This window comes from Calonectris borealis, chromosome 2 (assembly GCF_964195595.1).
Source record: "Calonectris borealis chromosome 2, bCalBor7.hap1.2, whole genome shotgun sequence".
Classification (NCBI taxonomy): Eukaryota; Metazoa; Chordata; class Aves; order Procellariiformes; family Procellariidae; genus Calonectris; species Calonectris borealis.
This window is the reverse complement of record NC_134313.1, coordinates 115,537,865-115,559,851: the sequence shown is the minus strand read 5'-3', so window position 1 is coordinate 115,559,851 and position 21,987 is coordinate 115,537,865. Positions and strand designations below refer to the sequence as shown.

The window sequence follows — 21,987 nt, the reverse complement described above, 5'->3', positions numbered from 1 at the left end:
TTTTCTTTTTTCTTAATAAGATACTAATTATTTCTGACCTTTCTTTTCTTTCCGGTTCCAACTGGAACTAGAAGGATGAGAGCACATACGTTCCCAGAAACGCCCCTACAAAGCGTCTACAGACAAGCCAGACTGGGAACTATGAGAGAGGAAACCTTCTCTTACGGGACCTCCAGCCTAAACTTTGCTTTCTCAAAAGATTTAGACAGCTTATATACTCTTTTGGATTATTTTGGGGATGTCTATTTTAAGAAAACAACCCCTCAAACATCCAAACCTTGCAAGTTCCTCATCCATCACAGTGACTGTCTCCCTGGCTGTTTATAGCCACGAACACTGCTGCTTATACAAGGGTCTGTACCAAAGGCAGTCCCTGATCCCGACCACTCGCAATCCAAAATCTTGGACTGATGCAACCAGTCACTAAAGAGACAAATAGGTCTTAGGAGGTATCATCATGACAGGCAGATGTATTGCTCTACTTTAATAATTCCATTGACTTTGTGGGATGAAGTCAATGAGGAATCGTGGCGGTTTCTGTGCCTCTGGCATAGGTGGGAGCAGTGGCTCCCAAACAGTTCTGGTAGTCAGAAAAGCAATAGGAAGAGATGTACAGAACTTTATTAGGCAGCACTTTACCTTTATTGCCTTTGCAATATTTTCAAGGTGATAATATAAGAACCACTGCATTAAAGAATTAGGGACAGACATAAGGTAAATGCTTACAAGAGTAAGAGATGATTAGTAATAATACAAGTAGTAAGTGTTAAGGTGGCTGCCCACCATGCAGCTCTCTAGAGCTGCACTCAGGAGTATTCATTTCAAGATGAAAAAGACAGGGTTAACATCAAAAGTAAGATACATACAGATTATGCAGTCAGAAACATTAGATTTTTAGATAGCTGTCTTGGTGGGTAAGAGGGGGACACGGCAGAAGCCCTGTAAATACATTCTGCTCATTCCCTGAAAAAGGCAACCTTGTGTTGAACCCACCAGCCTTCAGTCAACCCAGGACATTAGATCATTTTGTTTGAGAAGGGGAGAGAGAGAGAGAACCTATGTCAAAAAAGACCAACAGAAACAATGTAGGGCAAAATTAAGACTGTTCCCAAAATAGTAAGGAAAGAAAAATGAGCCATCGCAAATACTTAAGTCGCTTATATAAAGTTTAAAAATAAATTCTGGCATTTGTCCAAGTTCTTGGAAGGGACACATAAAAAAACAGCGCTTTGGATAATATTTATTGCTTTCAATGGCTACGGTGTCAGAGCACAGTAGTGCTGTATCTCCATGCAGTATCTCCATTTCAGCGATGTATTTTGCCACAACTGACTACATATGTATCGGTCAAGCAGAGATACAGGCAGCACAAGCTGCCCCAGTGCATTTAGCAGGAATGGAAATACCAGAGGTGGAAGCACTGTCCCAACTGGTTTAAACACTCATCCATTCCCCCACGCCAGAAATATTTAGTGGGTTCAGGAAAGGCTTTGAAAATGCTGTCTCATGTGAGTAGGGTCTGCTCTGGCCTCCAGGCGAGATCCTCACCCCTTGCTGAAGCCTGGGATAGTTTTTGCCATTGATTTCTATTGCCAGGGTTTCAGTGCTTGTGTTGTCTCGGCACAGACTGCGGACTGGGGTCCCGAACCTGGCTGCGCTCCAGGGCTCAGCCTCTCAAAGCCAGCTCATGATTTTTGCTGCTGCAATTCAAGAGTGGACAGGGGTAGTTTTCATTGAAACGATTACATGGGTTACACAAGAAAATGGAAACCACCTCCTCCAGCTCCCTTCCTGCAGTCAAGCAGTGGATGGGTTAAATGCTCGTGTGTGCCAGGGCCCCCACTGACATCTCCAAGTCACAGGGAACTCATGGGTTGCCAATTACAGCTGGAGGGCTCAAGCTTCCTCTTCACCGTGAACTGCAGAGCTCACTGAATGGGGGCAAACCAGCAGCCTTTCCTGGGCGAGCTGCTTCTGGAGTGGGGGGTCATGCACCACACATGGGATCTGGACTCACTCACTTTCATGGGGGTAATATTTTTTCATACAAAATTGGGTTTGTTACCATGTGAATTTGTCAGGCTTTTGTACTTCACCAGGGCGTGAAGCAATGGTTTCCCCCGGTGGCACGTAACCAAAACAGGGATTCAGAACCACTCAGTGATCTGCTCAATGATTTAAAAGGAGTAGTTGATAGCTATTACAGTTGCATGAAACCACCTGTTTTCTCTGAATAAAGAAAATCATTACAAGAAAACAATAACAAAAAAGGTTCTGCTTTACAATTTTTCACTCTGGTCTCAAAGACTTTGTACCTGAAAGACAGAGCAGAGCTTGAAGAGCAAAAATCAAAATCTACAGGTTGTGCCTCTCCAACACTGTTGCTGCTTCTGCATTTGCAGGAAGACTTGTATTTTTTTTATTATTATTATTTAAGGACTGAAAACCTCAACAAACCTCAACACTTCCTAAAAACATTCAAGGTATCCTACAGACAACCTCAGCTATCCAGTCAGTTCCCAAAGCATCCATGATCCACTGCCTGTCCCCAGTGAAAGGGGGAGATGCAAGAGGCTGAAAAACTTTACATATATTTCAACACTTTTTTTTTTTACTCCTTGGAGCATGATGAAGTTTCTGGCTTTTCAATTTTCGCATTCTTTCTAGCTCCCAGAGCAAGAGCACACAAGCCAAATTTGCATGCAGAGTGATAGAGCTTAGTCTCTTACAAGGTAGGGATTTTAAAAGCCTTCCCATCAGACCGTTGTACCTATACACTTGGACTTCACCAAAACCACTTTTTCATGGCTAATGGTACATTTCACTCGGTGCTTTCTATATCCTAGCAGGTCAAAAATATGTGAAAGAAGGTGTAAATTTATATAAGACATACCCTATTTTAACTTACATTCTTTGTTAGTTGTTTCTATTTTTATACCCTTTTCTTCTCACTAAAGTTACATTAATGTCAGCTCCTTTTTAGTCACTCTTGCCAAATGAGAAGCTGTGTGTCTGCTAATAGGATGAAAATTACTAAGTCATGACAAGTTTATCCAGTTGTATTTTTAACTTATTTTGTCATCTAAGGAAGTCTTAAGTGATGCGGTCTGTGTGCCAAAAGAAGGAAGGAGTAAATTTACTTTACTCTCACATTAGATTCCCTTAGATTTACAGCTAACTCTTCACATTTCAGTCTAGAATGTAACACCAGACCCAGGTCTTCTCCCACGACAAAAAAAAGCAATATAAACTACTGCAGGATTCTCTTCCTTTTCATTATTATTTGTTATTACAGTCACCCAGTCCTAGCCTTATGGTATTAGGCACATTCACATATCACAGAGTAAAACATATTCAGTGCCTTAAAACCCATGCATAAAAGGAGATTAAAAATAGCTAGAACAACAAGATGGCAATAAAATAAACCAAGTTGCATAAAAAGCATGCAAAAGCCATTCATTATTAAGTATTTTTCAGTTTTTCATGGAGAAGTTAAATGTTCACAAATAATTTTGAGGAGGACTTTATTTACAAGAAACTGCTTGTGTTACATATGAGAAATCATGAACATCAATAGGTGCAACTTCGGCAGAAAAAGTGGTCAATAACTTGACAATAAAGGCACACTAGAAGATCCTCTGGTGAAATTTTCTGTGAAACACTGAAGTTGCCACGTTATGTTCTTGGTGGAATTTGATCAGAGAAACCTGCCAGGTGCACTCACACTGAGTATTTGCTAAAGAATTTATCAGTTAATTATGTTCTATGCAGTCTTTACAATATCCCCTTCTGAAAATTGTTCTTTTAAAACTGTGTAATTCACGCATGTAGCAATACAAATTTTAATACCAGATGAAAACAAAGGCCACATTACACTGTAAGCCAGCCAGAGGACACCAACTGAAGAAACAAACCCTAAAAATTAGATTGCACATATTCCTAAAATTTGACTACTTCATTGCTTTGAGGATAGCTTTCAAAAGTACGCTTATTTTCAAAGATGATCCTTTTTTCAAAGCAAAAATGACCACTGAAAGCAAGCACAGTGGCCACAAACATTTGATGGGAGAAAAGGCCATTGCAAAATCATGACAGACCGCAGTGGGGAAGTGCAAGCTGATTTGCCTAATGCATCCAATCCATAAGATCATCTTGTATATAAAGTCAGGAAACAAGCTTAAGCATATGCCATCAGGTCAAAGACATTGTGGGCAAATGGAAAACAATTTGAACTCCCGGATAACTACCTATTTCAAATCTCCGGAGGAGCACAGCTAGTGTAGGACAACATGCTGGTTCCAGGTACAGAATATTAAACATTCCCTAAAATAATTGGGACTCCAGGAGAGGTCATGGAGCTCTACAAGTGGAATCGATTATGCAACAAACTCGAAGCCTATGACCAGGGATGTAACTTTTGATCACCAGCACAACCATACCATCTGTAACTACCCCATTGCATATGGGAATCCCAGTGGGCGCGTGGGGGTAATGGCACAGGGTATATGCCTTTCCTCAATTGTTTCTGGACCTCAGGAGTTCCAGATTAATTCAGTTCCACAACTGAAGTCGTAGTAGTGGGGGAGAAAGGGAGAAAAGGCATTTTCTGCCAAAAAAGCTCTATGCCTGCAACCTATTACTCCCACATTTGTTCAAACATACTGTCAAGCACTTTTGGTACGAATTAGGGCACTGGATTAGCATTACGTGTTGCCACCCAAACCAAACACAGCATCTGTAAGAGTCTCCCAGGAGACTCAAGTCTGTTCTGACTATGAGGAGGTTATAGGTTTGGAACATACCCAGAAGCCACAGCCAGCAAAATTAATTGTTTTCTTTTTAGCCTAGAGAGGAGTTTTCTCTTGGAAGTTGCCTCCAATGTTTCCTGATGAAGTGCCCTGCTCATTCCTTCCTAAGGGTAGCAAAATGAAAGGGTGATAATTTTAGGCACTCCCCAGTTTGGACAGGATAAGCCGACCGTGTACATGTGTGTGTCCGAGATTACCGCACAGACTGATATTCCTCCATGTGTTATAAACAGGAAAACCACTAAGACAAACAAGCTGTTCGCTATTGTAATTTTCTGCAGCAATACTCTAGCATTAAGCGTATTCCTCCTAAGTGTAAATTTGTCCCAAAGAAGTACTAATAAACTTTTACAGCACAATTTGCCATCATGTGTTTAGTTTATATCACTCTGTACAAAAAACAAGCTTAGAAAGTTTCTAAAACGGTAATGTTGCCTTCTTTGCTGCCTCTTTCCACCTGAGAAAACAAGCTCTTTGGTTAACCAGGAGCACCAGAGAAAGCAAAAATATTCCTATCCATCATTACCTGCCTTTTGAAATTACTTTTTCTAGCACAAAGTGCAGCACCTCTTTTATCTCTGTTTGGCCATGCACTTCCTAAAAGTGCCATGACTGGGAAATGCAATGACTCCTCTCTGACAAAAACTCCATGGATGGACTCTCCAAACCATAGGCTCTGGTATCCTCCTCCCTAAAAAAGCCATGCTCCGTCCAGGCCTAAATCTGCCCCTCCTGAGCCTCCAAAAGGTTTAATCTGCAAATGAAATCTCTTTTTGAGGAACTACAGTATCAGACGGAAACACATCAGTCAGCAGACAGTGAAGCCAGGCATATGTTTGCTACTGAATGTCTAAGAGCAGCAGTGAAGTGTCATGCTTCATTAAGATTTTACATGCCATAAAAGTAATTCTCAACTCTGTTAAAACTTAAGAAATATGTATTTCTGAGAGATTCTACTTGAAAAATAAATCATATTTCTTTCCCATTACAGAATATATCAAAGGGACACGTTTATCAAAGGGCTCAAGATTGAAGATTTGGATCCCTTTAGGGTTTAGCAGGGAACACTGCAGTTTAAAAAAAGGCAGGTAAAAAGAAATACAAGGCAGGCAAAGCAGAATTTCAGCAGTCACTGTGCTGTAAGTCTACTGACTGAGCCTTATTCAGGATTATATTTATTTCATTTGGGGAGCATAAAATCTCTCTACTCGGATTCATGAATGTGATTAACCAGGCACTTTGTCTGACAGCAGCTCCACCAGAGCAACCAAGTTTCTGCCTGGGCCATAAACAACATACTTTGCCTTTTTCATACATGCTGGCAAAAGTCAAAGAGCAACAGTGAACTAAAGTAAAATTAGTTACCTTGCTAAAACCTGAAATGGGATAGGGTCTTTTTGTTTCATTGTTTTTATAATGGACAAGCTTCATACAGAGCAGAAAACACTCAAAGACACTCTCCAACCAGAAAGGAGGGACATTTGCCACCCAGTTATATCATCTATCAGTGTGAGGAGAAAAAAAAGTGATTTCTTTAAAAAGCTGGGAAGATGGGCAAAGGAGGGCACCTGGACAAAATCTCTGCCTTCAGCTCACAGCTGAAAACCTCCCACTGGCCTCAGGACACAAGACCCTTTGGGCTACCAAACAGCTCTACTAGCTACACTGCCCAGTAAAAAGCCCCCAAACAGTTAATAGCACAATATCTGCTACAGTTTGCTCTCCCAGTTTGCTGCGCTACCAGCCCTAGCAGATCTTACAGCACTTAACTAGTTGCAGCATGGGTCCCCTCTGAAAGGATGCTAGTGTCAGGCATATTTGGCAGCTTCATTTTGGCCACATTGTGCAGGACAGTTTCAAACTTGAGTATAAGCTCACCCTGGAAAAAACAATCTTACTTGCTCTTGGTGAACCTTGCAAAAACCTTTGGAAAAGCCAAAGCCAAATGGTCATTAACAGTATTTAAATCTTGATACAGTTAATGCTCAGCTCAAAGATGTCAGTCTTCCCACCAACTCCTAATATTCTTTCTGGTACATCTAAGTCCCTGTACTTAAGAGTCAATGAAAAGGAACCCAGAGTTACGCAGCTAACAACTGTTCTTCCCTTGCCCATATGAGCTACTCAGGAAAAAATGCAGCTTCTCTTCTCCCTGGCTTATTTTTCAAGGTGAGACATCAGCTTTACATAGCGCCGGCCAGAGCGTATCCGAAAGGAGAGGGTTGATCACTTTACAGACTAAGGCAACAGAAAACACTGTATTTATTTTGCTAAGATTATATTTATTTTGCTCTGCTGGAGGGGAGGCAGGCCGTGCTAATAGATTACGAGCACACTTTGCAGAGTTTTTGGAAAACAAAGAATTGTTCTGGAAAGCATGCTTCTGTAAATAAACCCCTGTGCTTCATGATCACCCCACCTATCCCACAGCCCTTTAAGGCTGAACATATGCTATGACTGCATCTGGCTCAGCCTGACAGTTTCTCCAGTTGGCTCAGCAAAAGGGCAAAAAAAGTTATGTAAAACAACAAAAAGGAACAAACCCAAAGATATCAACTCTGCTCTTGGTCTTAGCGCTGACTCTCACTGCAGTCATCATTCCTGGCAAAACTACACAGCAGCTTTCTTCTTGCAGCGATGATAAACTTCCTGCTGCAGGCTGGAACAGGTCAGCACTCCTTTTGTCTGCCCAGTGGTCCAAACCCTGTGAAATCCTAGATAATTGTGACTAAGTTTTCATAGCTGTTGCTGCTGTGAAAGCAGTCTCTGCTTCAAGTTTTATCCCCTGACTTGCTCCGACTTCTCTCCTCTCCCAGGGAGAGGCGTGCAGCACCAGTCGGGTCACTACCAAGAGGAGCTGCACTTGCCAAGGATCTGGTTTTCACTTCTTCCTCTGCAAGGCAGTGGTTATCGTCCACGTCCAACACACAATCCATCGCTCACAGCACCAGCGTCCCAGGAAAGGCCTCACTGAAAGCGAGCAACCAAGCTACGCTGAAACCTCCCCCTCTAAAAGGCTCCGTGTGACAGTATGGGAGAAAGCAATCCCTTTTTTTTTTTAAAAAAAAAAAAATCAACCTTCAAAATAAGCTCTTGCATGTCTCTGGCTGTATGTCTCTATCCTGTAACACCAAACCTTAACATAGGGATGTTAATTCACAGGCAGACAACTTTCAGAAGTACATCTTGCAAATGATCAAGGTGATACCATCTCTACATCACATGTGACTGTGAGACCGAATGCTTTGCTACCAGACTCTAGAAAAAAACCCAGATTATCATGAATTAAGAATAAAATACATGCATCCTCCTCAGATGAGATTTAACAGTTACAGAGGGAGAAACAACCACAGACAGTGACTAAAATTGGTGAGCACTAGAGATGAAGTTGTGTGAGATCAGCAGCCCAGAGTATCTTTAGAGACCTGAGGTAACAGTGATGCATGGCAGACAAAGGCCAGAAACATACTTATAAAAAGACAAATTTTTGGCTACAGAATTCAGCAGTGAACAAAACATTGCTGTACAATTTCTGTTGAAAAGTGGCATTTTATTCCAAACCTGCCTATGCAAACACAGCACGAGCTCCTCACCTACACGCCATTATGAAAAGCCTTTGGTATCACTGCTCCTCTGTCGCTTCTCAGCCCCATCCTCCCCATGAGGTATGGCTGGATCCATTAAGAGTTAATACAGAGAACAACATGAGACTGCTTAAAACAACCAGACAGTCGCCAAGATAAAGATCTCTGGAAAATATAAATGCTGTGTCTGGTTTAATCATGTGCCAGGACTGCTGATGGTGTTTGAAGCTATCACAACCTTCACTCTGCACACAGACAGCAGTGACTGGTAGCAACGGGCAGCCCAGCTGGCTGGCCCATGGTGGGGTAAGAAACCAGATGGTGTTTCTTTAATAAATGCAGGAATTATACAAGGGGCTTTCACCATCATCACCATTGTACCTCTGTGATAAATCAAGGAAGATGAGATTTGACCCTGCATAAATCTGCAGGCACAATGTGCTTTGCTGTCTGCGTCAAATTCTCTTGTCTTATCCACAGGTAAATCTATCCTAAGTATTAGAGGAGCCTACATAAGCAGGAAACAACCACGGCAGTTACTGGAAAGGGGAAACAATATTTCCTCAGTGTTGATGTCCTGATCACAGCATGTCTTCAACACACAGTTCTGAGCACCATCAAACGAGTGCAGTTCCCAAGAGAAACCTGTACGTTTCAGCTACAGGCCCAGATATTAAGATTAAGGAGACACTTGTAAAGCCTCCAAACCCATTTATTTTCTTCATCTTTTCTGTTTCTACCCCTTCTGCAACTTCTGCGTCTTCTCCTCTTAGAAGCAGTTCCCTTTTCTCACATTTATGTTTGCCATTCCTTCCACCAAAACGCAAATCCCTTTAAAAAAAAAAAAGCTAACCAGATTTAACTTTTGCTTCATTTTCTTCCAGCAAAATTGACAGACAGTTACCACGTAATGTATTTATCTGCTGTTAGTAGTTGTATCACCGTTGAAGGAAAGGAGGTCTGTAGTGGCAGCACCATCCCCAGACGGCCGGAGGAGGAACTGTCCAGCAGCGAAGCACCTCCTGAGAGACGGCGAGGATCAGCTACGCACTGACACCAGAAAACCAGCGATGCTCCTCAATTTCTCATTCAATAGCCATTTGCACTAGCTGTCCATTTTCTACTGAATGTATCAGTCAAACATCCAAAGGTTGTTTAAATTAAAACAAAATGCAGCTTTTGCAGATGACACTTGAGGCACTGTGAATATTGGAATTACTGTCCATGTATACTAAAGAATTAAAGTTTCTTAACTAGATATCATCAAACAGGTTCCAATAAAGAGAGAGAAAAAAAAAAAAGAAAGAAAAAAGTCAGAAAACTGCATCTCTCCTCTACTTTCCCATGCCCGCTACAAAACCAAACTCAAAGCATTTTGAAGTCCCAAAGCATTTCCATTTCATTCTCTGTTCTCAACCAGAAAAACACGTTTTCTCATGAACTACCATAATTCTAGCAACCTAAGCTGTAATTTGGTAGCCTGCCTTGTACAAGATCAAGTTCTGAGCTACACATATCCTACAAACCTTCTGAGATCCACTTATCTCGGTCACACAGTTATGAGGAAAGACAGACTTTAATACTCAAATTCAGTAGCAGCAGTAAGAACAGTAGCTCCTATCCTGAGAAGGAACCACAAATAGGAAAGGAGTCATGCTCAAAACATTGACACTTATCAATTGCAAAACGACTTAATGAGTATCCCCGTTAGTTTATTTGCAGACTACAACTCTTTTAGTGCTCAGTTTCACTGGGGTCTCTTGAGATCAAATCTGTCAAAAGAAATTGCAGCAAGCTTGTATAGGTCTAGTTTTTTCACAACTTTTCTCAGTCCTTCTGTTTTATGCCTCCAGCATGCTAGAACTACGTGTTGGTATGATAATGTCATCCAGCAAGGCCTGGCACAGGCTTTCATTTAACTAACGTAACCTACAGAGCTCTGCTGTGTGCCATTTGGACCGGATGGCTTGTTTACCTAGTAGGGTTTGTCAAGCTAGCACGAGAGGTGATGCACAAGTCCAAACAGCTTCTCTATCCTTGATCACAGGCAGTCCAGAACTGACATCCTTATGTTACTGTATAAACCTATTTGTCACCAGGGATTCAAATGAACAATAATAAAATGAACAGATTAAGGATGCAACTGCAAACAACTCGATTTGCCATGGAGGCGAACTCATCAGGCATACAGTAAATAAAAGGAAAGAGGAAAACCTAAGAGAAATACTTCATATATTTTAAGCCCACACCTTTTATCACCCATTCCATCACAAAACTATGCAATCAAGGAGATTTCCGGTTGGAGTTTGGGGAGTTTTTCTGTTTTTCAGGGTTTTTGTTTTACTAGCTGTTACTTAAGGATAGCAGTGAAAGATCATGACCCCATTTCCACTCCTCCAGAGTCTGCAGGGCTCTCTTTGATGTTTCTGATGTCATGTAGCCTCGTGGATCATATCACCTTTCCCATGAAAGCACAGGGATTATCTTTCTCCACTACTTTGCATTCTCCCTTACGAACAAACGACACTTCCTGCTATTCTTCCAACTGTGAAAAATAGCTGCTTTTATCATATAGAAAGCCAGTAGCCTTGTTTGTTAACCAGCTATTTTGCTTTAAGTTGTTCGTATTTTTAAACATGCTTAAACATTTCTCTTGCCTATGAAGATCAAATTTCCCAGGAATTTTCCAGAAAAATAGTTCTTACCTTTGCATTCCCAGTATCAACTAGGAATGCTACAATAAATTAGTTTCCTGGGCATATGTAGCTCTTTAATGAATTCTGTGTAGTACCCAAAAACTACAACAGGGCTAGTGTGAAAGAAATCATTATTTTGTTAAGATAGAAAGGCATATGGCTTCTTTTCATCCAAACTCAATACATTAAAGCCTAACCAGATGTGCTCATTTGAGAAAGACCAGAATTAGTAAACTCACAGCCATATTTTCTAAGTAATGGTAATCTCATAGGTCTACGTTTTCTTTAACGAGCTTTTCCATAGCAGAATGCAAAGGCTGTTCCAGAAATAAAAAACCATGGAAGATATCTAGTCGCTTCCCAGAGATCCACACAATTTAACAGGACAGCGTTTCCTCCTTGGTGGTCCCTTTATTTATTTTATTTTCTCTCAACAGCCACGCACAAAATGTTGATAAAGTCAAAGGATTAATTTTATCTCCCGTTCTCACAGTGTTTAGGTACAAAGAAGCTTCCTGGAAAAGTTTATACTTTTAGGGATGTCTGGACCTGCTGGATTCTCAAAACAAGACAGTGCCAAGTGATATCCACTGAATTTAGGTCACATTCATCTATGAGAATATGGCCTTCGGTAGGGAGGATATGCAAATCACCACACAACCATACTTTCCACTAGACTGGTGATACAGATTAGTGCTTGTAAGACATATGTGGTTTAAAAGATAAATCTCCTTCCTATATAATTTTAAAATCCATTCTATAAATTTCTTAGCTGAGAAGAAAACTATTGTGCTTACTTTGCAAACAGAATAGCACCTGGGTGACATTTCTTCAACAAAGCTGCTAAGAGAAGATAACTACAGTCCTAGCAGACCCTGGACAAAGAGTTTGTCACAGGAAAAACAGACCCTTTTTATGTCCCAGCATGTCTGGAAAGCGCTCTCTGTATCCTTAGGACCATGACACATGTGAAATTAAGTTATCCCACTGCTATTTTCAAGCCCAGATGAAATCCAGGGTGCTCTTCAAACCCAAGAGCCCAATTGCTTGAGGACAGACCCCACGTTATCCTGCCATTCCCATGCAGATTGCATCACCAGCCCCTTGTGCAGTCAGACCTTACACAAAACTAAACACTAAGCCTGCTGCTCCTACCAAAACAAAACTTTGCCTCCGTATTTTGAGCATAGCAAGTGTAGCAACAAACGAAGCCAAATCCCCTGCAAATGCACCTGATCAAAAGTAAATAAAATACATATTCCTGGCACCACATCTTGAAGGCCCGATGGTGCTCAGACTGACAAATCATGCCAAGCAAGAAGTTCTGAGCTTCCACCCAAAAAACTTCATCCACCTGTCAGGAAAACAAAGAACATCTGAAGCCAAGCGGCACCACTTTAATTGCGTGAATATTTAAAAAAAAAAAAAAAAAGGAGTGGAATTGCAGTGAGGCCAACGTAAGTAAGGACAGGAATGAACTGACCTTGACATACGCTAGGTAATGCTCACACTTTTCCTGCATGTATGACAGTTGTAACTTCTCTGTGATCTGTCCCGCTGTCTCTCCAGAAGTCACAAAGTAAACTCTGGGTTGCTGGCTCTTTTCCTTCTTTGCCACATCAGCAGTCAAGTTATAATTCAAACCTGTTTTAAAAAGGAAGAAGAAGAAAACAAAGGATGTCAGTGAACAATAGTTATTTTCTAGCCACCTATCAATGGATCCTGTTGCCCCCAGGGCATGTGTGCTTGAAGAAAGGTCAACCCTTGCAGGGCCTCAATCAATCACTAAGTTTCCTGTGGCTGCACAAAACCAAATCCAATTACTAATGTACTCCCAGGTTTCGTGTCACTACATTCCCCAGCCCATCCTTTCCCGTAGGAAACGATGTGTAAAAATACATCTAGACACGCACACTTAATTAAAAAAAAGAAACAAAAGATGCTTAAACTATGTTGCTAACAGAAAAAGCAAAAACACAAGACAAACAACAACAGCAGCAGCATCGAGCTTTGTTTTCCTTTTAGAACAGCACAAACCATGCAAATGTCAACCAGGATGTGGTACTTCCTGACAATTACTTTTGTTGATTTGCAGTCATCTTAGCATTTAGACCTTAACTAGAGGTTGCTGCCTTGCACTCAGCACCCCCCTCTTAGATGTTACACATCCCTGGCAGGTTATAGAAGGCATACCCAGAGACTAATGAGCTGTATCTCTCTAAATCCTGTTTCCTGCTGTTCTACAGTATAGGTAGCTTAACACAATCAGTTGGTTTGTGACTGGATGTATCTGCATCCAAAAGAAAACTTGTTTGTTACCTGAAGTAGTTGTACAGTGATTGAATAATGCAAGCTGACTATACCTTTCCTTTTGGTAAATGCAACAGGAGCAATGAAACTGCAGCAGAAGCATGAACGCTGCTTCTGCTGCTTTCTACAGACAAGTGAAACACTGGCTGTGAGGTCCTTTCACTCATCACAGACCACCGCCTGTATTGATTTCAGCTGTTATCAAGGCAGTAATGGGAATACCATGAGATTGGCTCACTGTAAATGGCTTAATTAGCTGATAATCTTTGTAAACGACAGCCAGCACCAGCTCCTGTGCTGATTTGTTACATGCGTGGGGTGCTTGCCAAATTATTGCTTTGGCTTTTATTTATGTATTAAGTCCTAAATGACTGATGCCAGACAATATGCTCCCCATAAATGTAAACTTTTTTTAAGCCAGAATTTTATAAACAATCAATGTAAATGTAACACATTCCTGGACTGAGATCTTCTATACTGAATTTCAGCAAGGGGTCTTTGCTGGGTTTTGTTGTGTTTTTATTTGATTTCATGGTTGTGTTTTTTTTTAAATCAATGAAAATCCTAATCTCTCTAAATTAACACTGCTGCCAATACTATCACTTCCAATCATTTCTCCACCAAAATTTCACTACTTTGAAGAATTTATTTAATGATATTGTAAAACTTGGTGCAAAAGTGTCTGTGAACATTCATAATTCACATAATTCAAACCGACCTTACTTCCATTTGCAGTGTGTTGCATTCTGATGAAAAGCTCACTCACAAGTTCACGCAAAGCAACTAGAGACATACCCTATGTAGTAAGAAAAGCCACAGCTGAGGAATCAGCCTCAGTACCATCACAGGGCTCCACTTTTTTTTGCTTGCTTTTGGCAGAATAACTTGCTTAGAAGGATAATGCCTTGAAAGTGTTTCAAACTCTGACAAGCTCAGCACCAAAAACTCTCACTGAACTGGTGTTTACTCAGTCCCACTAAAGAGCACCACCTAAACAGAAGCACAAGGTTTAGCCTGTTTAAAATCCCAGCAGTCTCTTTCTTAACTTTTTTTTCTTTTTTAAAGTGTGCACATCCCACACCCATCCCCAATTGTCTCCCTTCCGCTTTCAAGACCTCACATGCACACACACATGCTGAGATCTGCACCAGCGTCCCAAGAATAAAGACAAGAAAACCCGTTAGCAAACCCAGGCCGTGCGTAGGCAGAGGCAAAAAGCCCCACGGGGAGATGCAACCCTCTTCAAAGGAGGAGCACCAAAGGAAGGCAGGGCTGCAGAGCTCGCAGGGGCGCCTGGGGAGGCTGGGAGGCTCTCCGAAGGAAGCGCGACGTATTACTGACACTGAACAATTCCTCGCTGCAGGCGTGGAGACGCATCCCAACGCGAGCCCCGTACCAGGCCTCTGAGCAAAGCGATCCCAGCTACCGTCTCTCCGAAACGGCAGTGGATGTTTTCAATCAAGCAGCACAGTTCCCGTCCTCCTCCCGGCCTCCCCTTTATTTTGACAACTTGTTTCTATGTTATATCCAATGATGTCACATCAGTGGAAAAACTGAAATATCATGAGTAAGGTTTTTTTTTCCCCTCCCCAGCTTCACTGCTTCCAAAAAGCAACCAGGGGTGGGGAGATAACTGGCCAAACTTAGCACTGCTGGTGGTGTAAGTTCCTCCTGCTAACTCCAGTAGGAGATCGGGAGGCAAGTTTTCGCTAGCAAATTAACTCTTGCAGGTAATGCCTTCAAATATTTGTCCAGCAGCTTTAAGCATGCCTGGTTAGAAATGTTTCTGGGGATCTGCCCATCCAATTTCACATGATCAAAATAAAACTCTGGCATGGATTTGATGAGCTCAGATGACAGGATTGATTTTTCTAATGACTATTCCTTTTCCGTAACTAAAGTTAAATACCTAAAAGCTTCGATAACAGCTCCCTCTGAGAAATATTTGGTCATACCTGCAAGAGGACCACCAGCCAGCAGACCAGGTGAGTTACTCCAGCCGGTAACAGACAAACCAAGTAAATGGCAGAAGGCATTTTATAATGGATTTTCATCCTAAGTGGCACATACGTACTCATGACGCAAGAGTCGAACCCCTCACAGGGCTGAAGGCAGCCCTGAAGCAGAAAGGAGTGAGGAGGGACTGAAATCAGGCAGCGGTATTCCGTGAGCTAAAATGGGAATAGCAGCTGGCTGTGCTAATGGAGGGGTTACACACCCCGAGCTGCCCGGTGCATCCTTTTTTCACCCACTCAAATGATGCTACAGCACACAAAAAGCAGGCGGCAAAATGCTCAGCAGGAACAAGGACATCTGTAAGTGCTTGTTAAACTACTAGCTATAGTATTGATTCACGAGGGGCGGGGAGGCTCCACATGGAGAAAATGAAGAACTTACTAAATAACAACAAAAAGCCATTGGAAAAGGAACGTGTTTCTTTGCCTTCTCTACCAGTAATTACGAGGAGGAAATGATTCATGAACTTTGCTTGCAGAGAAAATTCTTAAGTAACGGAAGTATTAAAAAAAATTGCCCTAGCAAGTGACAACATACATAGGACATTCCCCCCATCCTCTCCCAAAAAGCTTTCCTTTTCCCCTTAGTTCAAACTTTGTTTCAAATGCTTTATCATAGTGTTGTCCCTGTGAGGGAGCCATCCTCACTGCTCCGGGCATACACTGAACACCACATCTCTACAGCATCCCTGCTTCTGAGGCATTCAGAGGGTAGCACTATCTTAGGCCCGCATCCAAGCAGACTGGAAAAATGAGAGACAGACAGAAATAATACTCCTGCACCAAACTACAGCAGGATACAGATAAGAAGAGGAGTGTCCACTTCCATCAGGTTTTGGATCAAGCATGTTTCTTCAGTCCTAGAAATGTATCCAGACAGAGCGAAAATGTCAAGCAACCCGTTATCCCACACTAAATCTCACACCAGTCTTTCAGGCAACAGTATTTGGGACATGAAGACTAGAAATAGATCAACACACAAGCAATGTGCACCTGAAGTGAACGGTACAAGAGAAACTTTGAAGAAGTTTCTAATGCATCTGCCTAACTCTATCCAAACGCCCCAAACCCTTCATTTCATAGCCACTTAAAATTCACCTAATTCTTAGACTGGCGCTATTATTACTGTTATTGTTGCTGTTGTTGTTGAGGATATTATCCAGACTATCCAGGCACAAGTTTATTTCCACTCTTCTGTGGGGATGAATGCAGAAGCAGCGCTTAATGCACAGAGATGCCAGCAGCCTCTGTTTTCTTGTCCTGGTCACCCAGAATCGCATGGTCTGAATAGGCTGAAGTCTGCTCATCCAGGCTAGGAAAGGTCTTTCTCTCATCCCTCCCTTTCCTGCAGATACAGAGACCCCAGGAGAGACAAAGCAATGGCCCCTCACGGGAGGGAGGAACAACCTGAGTGAGATTCCGAGGTGAAAGAGTGAAAACTTAACATGCCATATTTCTCACACATCCAAGATTTACCAGAGGCTGTCTCTCTCGGTGGGTGTATGACTAGACGCTCAGCTTTCCAGCAAGCACGGAGGCAGAGCAAAGGGTCAGACAATGCCTGGCACACAGTGCAGAGCACATGCTTCACTTGGGCATGGCTCTTTGTTCAGACGAAACCATTTCAGCAATAAATTCATACTTCTGAAGACTGTGGTCTGCAAACAGTATCCACAAAATGGATGGGAATTATACTGTCATTGGCAGTATCAAGCAGTATCAATAAACACAGATCCTCAGATAGCTGTTACATGACCAGTAGTATTGCAACTACCACTAGAAGAAGAAAAAAAAAAAAGAGAGTGGGGAAGGTTTATATGCAGGTGTGAGGCAGTGCTAGATGAAGACAACTTTCCTTCACATGCCAGTTAACAAAATAACGACACATTCAAATAAGCACTGAAGAAGACACACATTTGCCACAGAAGAATGCTGCCTGCATGTTCAGCTTGACTTTCTAAGCATTGTGTAGCAGGTGACCAACTTCAGCTCCTAAAAGCAAGAGCAACAGCCAGCTTTTCACCAGTAAGCAGCAGTCTTGAGCATCCATGCTGACAAGCCTTAGGGGAGCGGCGTTCCTGGTCAGCACTGTGTTTTCATCATCTGACTTAACAGGCTGCCCCCAGACATCTGAAGATGAGACGATCCCATCACTTTTAGCCACAAAACTTTGACATAGCATTTCAACACCTCCATATGCCTTTCAGAGTCCGAACTGGACAACAAGGTACTTACAGGGATATTCTATTTTTTTCCCCACATTTAACCATGCCGGAGAGGAACCATTGCAGTATTTCCATGAATTGTTCCACCCTTTGTTAATTGATACTCTTCAACTGCAATGCAATTAAAATGGCCTGACTGTTAGATTACAAACTGAAAGCTTATTTGAGATATTTCATCCAAATCATATCCCCAAAGGGTTTTATACAGTCAGATAGTTCTGGCTGCAATGTTTTCAAGACAAATCACTTTGCTAGAAGCATTGTATTTAAGGACAATGGTTGGAAGTTTTATAATCATCTACTTAATAGTAAAAAAATTCCTTGTAATAAGATGGATGTTACTTGCCAAAAAAGATGCACATGTGCTTTCACCACAATAAATCATCGGGAGTAGAGTTTGTATGACAACACAGAGGAGTTCAACTAGCTCTTACAAGACATGATGAAGCAGGTCTTTTGCAAACAAGGGGAATAGATATTTAGATTGGGAAAAAAAGGCAGCTCACGTCTTAGCCACAGGTCCAGAGATATGAAATTAAAGCAAAGGAAACATTTTAAACAGTACCCCCAGGAACATAAGAAAACCTAGATACTCAGAAAATCTATGCAGCGATTTTCAGAAGGGAATTAACACCCCTGGAGTGCTCGGAGATAAGTGTTTTCTTAACTGACAGAGTAGCAGGCAGTACAAAAAATACTTTATCAAAGCATTTATTTGTCTGCTGAGAGTCATCATTTACAGAAAAGAAAAAAGTGCAAAAATAGAAACTGAAGTCTCAGTTGCACCAATATCTTAGAATCCAGAGGAATCTTAAATTTAGTAACTCCACTTTTTTGAGCTGTTCAGGTAACAAAGTGACAAGCTGCAGAGAGCAACTTCAACAAGTAGCTTGTAGTTCTCACTCTATGTGAATGGCGGGAGAAGTAGCAAAAACCCTTTTTCTTCTCCGACTCATTTAAAATCCAAATACTGCAGCAGGCTCTGCATACTGGGATGCACAGGATGCAACTCTCACCCTTCTCAATTACTGGCTCAGAAAGGCTGGGGCATAGAGCAGGGGGGTACTGCTTCCCCCAGCTCCTCACCAGACCCACTGCAGAGACAGAGCACGCTGTGAGGCTGAGATACCTTCCCTGAGCAGCACACTGCAAGTCCTCTGCCATTCCTAAAGCATGGCGAAGGTAACACATCATGGCAGAACTAAACAAACCCAGACTTTACAATATTTAGAAAAGCCGTATCTATCCCATACCACTTCACACAATATCTAAGACTTGTAAACATTGGGATGTAAAAGACACAAGTAATATTTTAAAGCAGCCAAGATGTAAAGGCTTGCACATTTCCACACCTTACACAATTCCATTCACCCAAGAAACTCCATGTGTTTTACAGAGATCAACTAACCTGGAAGATATTCTTGCCATCAGTAAAATACTGGGCTATTTATAATCATTTTACAGACAGGTAAACTGATGCACAGAAAAGGATTTGCTCACGTCTAGTAGGAATTCAGATTTATAGGGCTCTGTTTCAAGAGCTCCCTGTAGACTTTCAAAAACTATTAATCCAGAGAAAATCACACCTGCTTTCTCATAAAATTGATAGAGGATATGGACACAGAAATGTGTTACCAAGAGGCAAACAGGCAATATGACCTTACAAAGCATCAATGGCTTCTGTGTTCTCTGTCCTTGCAGTAAGCCCAAGGACACATTTCCCTCCTTTTACTGAGGAAGACATTGCCCCAGTATTACGTCACACCCTCATCGGAAGGTAAAAACATGCCCAAGAAAGTTCCCAGGAAGACTGCAACTTTCTGAAATTGTATACCCCAGCTCACTCGAAACAACTTATTTCACATAAAAGCTCTGTTACTGACTCCAAAGGGAGGCCTCGACTCCAGGTCAACCTGCCAGCGTGCCCCTGCCCAGGGCTGGTGCAGGTACCTTACCTATTTCTCCAGGAACACGCTTGCCACTGAAGCGAAAGCATGCTGTGACATTGAGGCAGTTCACCGGCTGCAAGCCGTCATGGCATTGAGGAGCTGTGATATTGATGGACACGGGCAGGAAAATGGAGATGTCCATGGTAATGACAGGCCTGGATCTGGAGATCAACAGAGAAGTGGAATTGAGTGATCATTCAGAGGGAAGTTCTCAGCCAAAGGAAAATAAAGTACATTTGGTAAACTCCACGATTTCAAGCAGACATGAAAAATAAGAGAGTGCATTTGAACTGTAAGATAAATTAGCACTTGACCTAGCTGGCAAGGACTACTACTGTCTGAATGAAAAACACAACATCAACTTGAAGTTCAGTGCTCACATACAGACTGCAGGCAGGCAGCTGAGGAAACTGATAATATATAATAATAATCATCTCCAGCAAAAGTTGCATAAAGCCTTCCTGATGATTGAAGAGGATAACAAAATTAGCACAATGGCAACCAAGGACAACAAGCTCATGCAAGTGAGACTGCTTACTAAGCAGCCTGGATGGTCAGGAACGGGTAGACAGAGACCTTAGGTTTCCAGAGAATGGTCTACAGTCAAATTTGTGACCTGAAAGTCAAGGAGGGAGCACGAGGGTAGGAGATGGATTCATACATAATTTTTCTGACAGTATAAGAGGGACAACAGACACCACATTCATGTTTTATGGAGGAGGGAACATTTGGCTAATTCCCTCCCGGCAAGTGGTAAGGATTGAATACTCTTTTCATGCCGCTGAAAACTCTGTTTCAGGAGTTGCCCGGTGCACTGTGAACGAAAGCTTTCTACCCTTGCAACTCCCGCACCGGGTTATTGCTTCTCCCAGCTGAAGACGACCTCGGCCAGAATCACAGAGCAAGCCGAGTGCCATCAGGGCCCAGGTGGGTCTCCTCTCTCACACAACACAGAGCCCCGCCAGCTTGGTTGGGAAAAGCAGCCCAGAAACCCAGGCTCTCCTGAACCGTCCTCAGCACAGGACTTCAGCCCAAAAATTCACTGTGTGTTATTCTTCGTGGTTTCAATTCTGTACATGTTCAACATGAACATGTTCTTCCAAAACCAACTCTAGTAGTAAAAAAAATGTGCAGCAACCAGCAGGTTCACTTCTAAGGTAGTCCCAGCAGCCATGCAAGGCCAGACCACGTAAGCAAACCACTTCAGGACTCTCACTCCACAAGCCACTTAATTTAGAGGCAGGGGAGAGGGGGGAGAAGAGAGAAGCGATTGTGGTTACATCTAATTCATATCGACTGGAACAAGCTTCACATCAATCTCTGAGACAGCTGCTCAGACTCTTTTACCACAGCCTGAAATAACAGTGCAAGTTCGCCTTTTGAGATGGAGGATGAAGATAAATGCTAACCCTAGAAATATATACCATAATGGGGGGAAAAGGGAAAAAGGAGGAAAAAGAGTGAGCTTCTTAGGATAATTTCACACCTTGGAAAAAAACTTTTTCCAAATGCTTGAGGAAACATAAAAGAGTAAATGCTATAATTGATCTAGAAAAATATTTCTCCTAGGAAAAAAATATTTCTCCAGCCATGATGCACTGTGTCATTTTTCCTTAACATTAGTTCACTTGGTTATTCACTGGGGAAAAAAAAACCAAAACAATGCATCTGTCAAAGAGCCATACACACACGCGAGCAATACAGCAATGACGATCTGCCCCAAGTCACCGCGGCTTCCACCAAAGCCTTTAATATCACTTGGCAAAACATTTGTTGGTTTTGGCCAAAGGACTTCACAAAGGCTTCTGGAGGGGTGAGGGGAAAAAAAAAGCCGCTGTTTTCTTTATCCTAATCTGAATCTAGACAGCAAGAGGGACACGCTGTAAATTGGCAGTAGCAGCAATTAATCAGGCTGCCCACAAAAGTCAGCTGGCAATGTGCTAATCTCCGAAATGCACAGGCAGCGACTGAACGCGTGGACAGAGGTCACCATGCTGTCGCAATGTATGCTGTTTTAAACATCACAGCAAGCCTTTCAGATTGCCCTTCCACACCCTGCAAATAACAACAATGCAGGAGAAAAATGCACAGTTATCTTTCTAGCAGTTTCGGAGATGCGGGGCTGTGCGATCCCACCTGGGGCATGGCACACCTTTTCACAGAAGCAGCAATTGGCTTCCTCTGCATGCATGATGAAGGAACAGAAAACTCTTCAGAAGACTTGACTACCTGCCCCACTGATCATCAAGAGCATTTCTTCCCCCCTCTCTTTTTTCTTTTTTTTTCGTTTAACTGATTCAAATGGAAACAGAGCCAAGTTTTTCCTGCCTTGAACAGGAAGCAGGCTGGCGCAGCCAGTCCCTTCTGCAGTTCCACCATTTGTCTTGCCAGTCTCACCAC

General features: G+C 42.2%; 1 protein-coding gene across 1 annotated transcript in view; it reads right to left on the bottom strand.

Annotated features, from left to right (window-relative positions):
* ITGA9 (integrin subunit alpha 9) overlaps nucleotides 1-21,987 on the bottom strand; it is a 230,823-nt gene that overhangs the window by 165,126 nt on the left and 43,710 nt on the right. The window contains exons 14-15 of the mRNA XM_075143035.1: nucleotides 19,594-19,748; nucleotides 12,572-12,732 (exon numbers count right to left, since the gene is read on the bottom strand). Coding sequence (XP_074999136.1) covers nucleotides 12,572-12,732; nucleotides 19,594-19,748 — 316 coding nt within the window. The remainder of the gene's footprint in view (nucleotides 1-12,571; nucleotides 12,733-19,593; nucleotides 19,749-21,987) is intronic.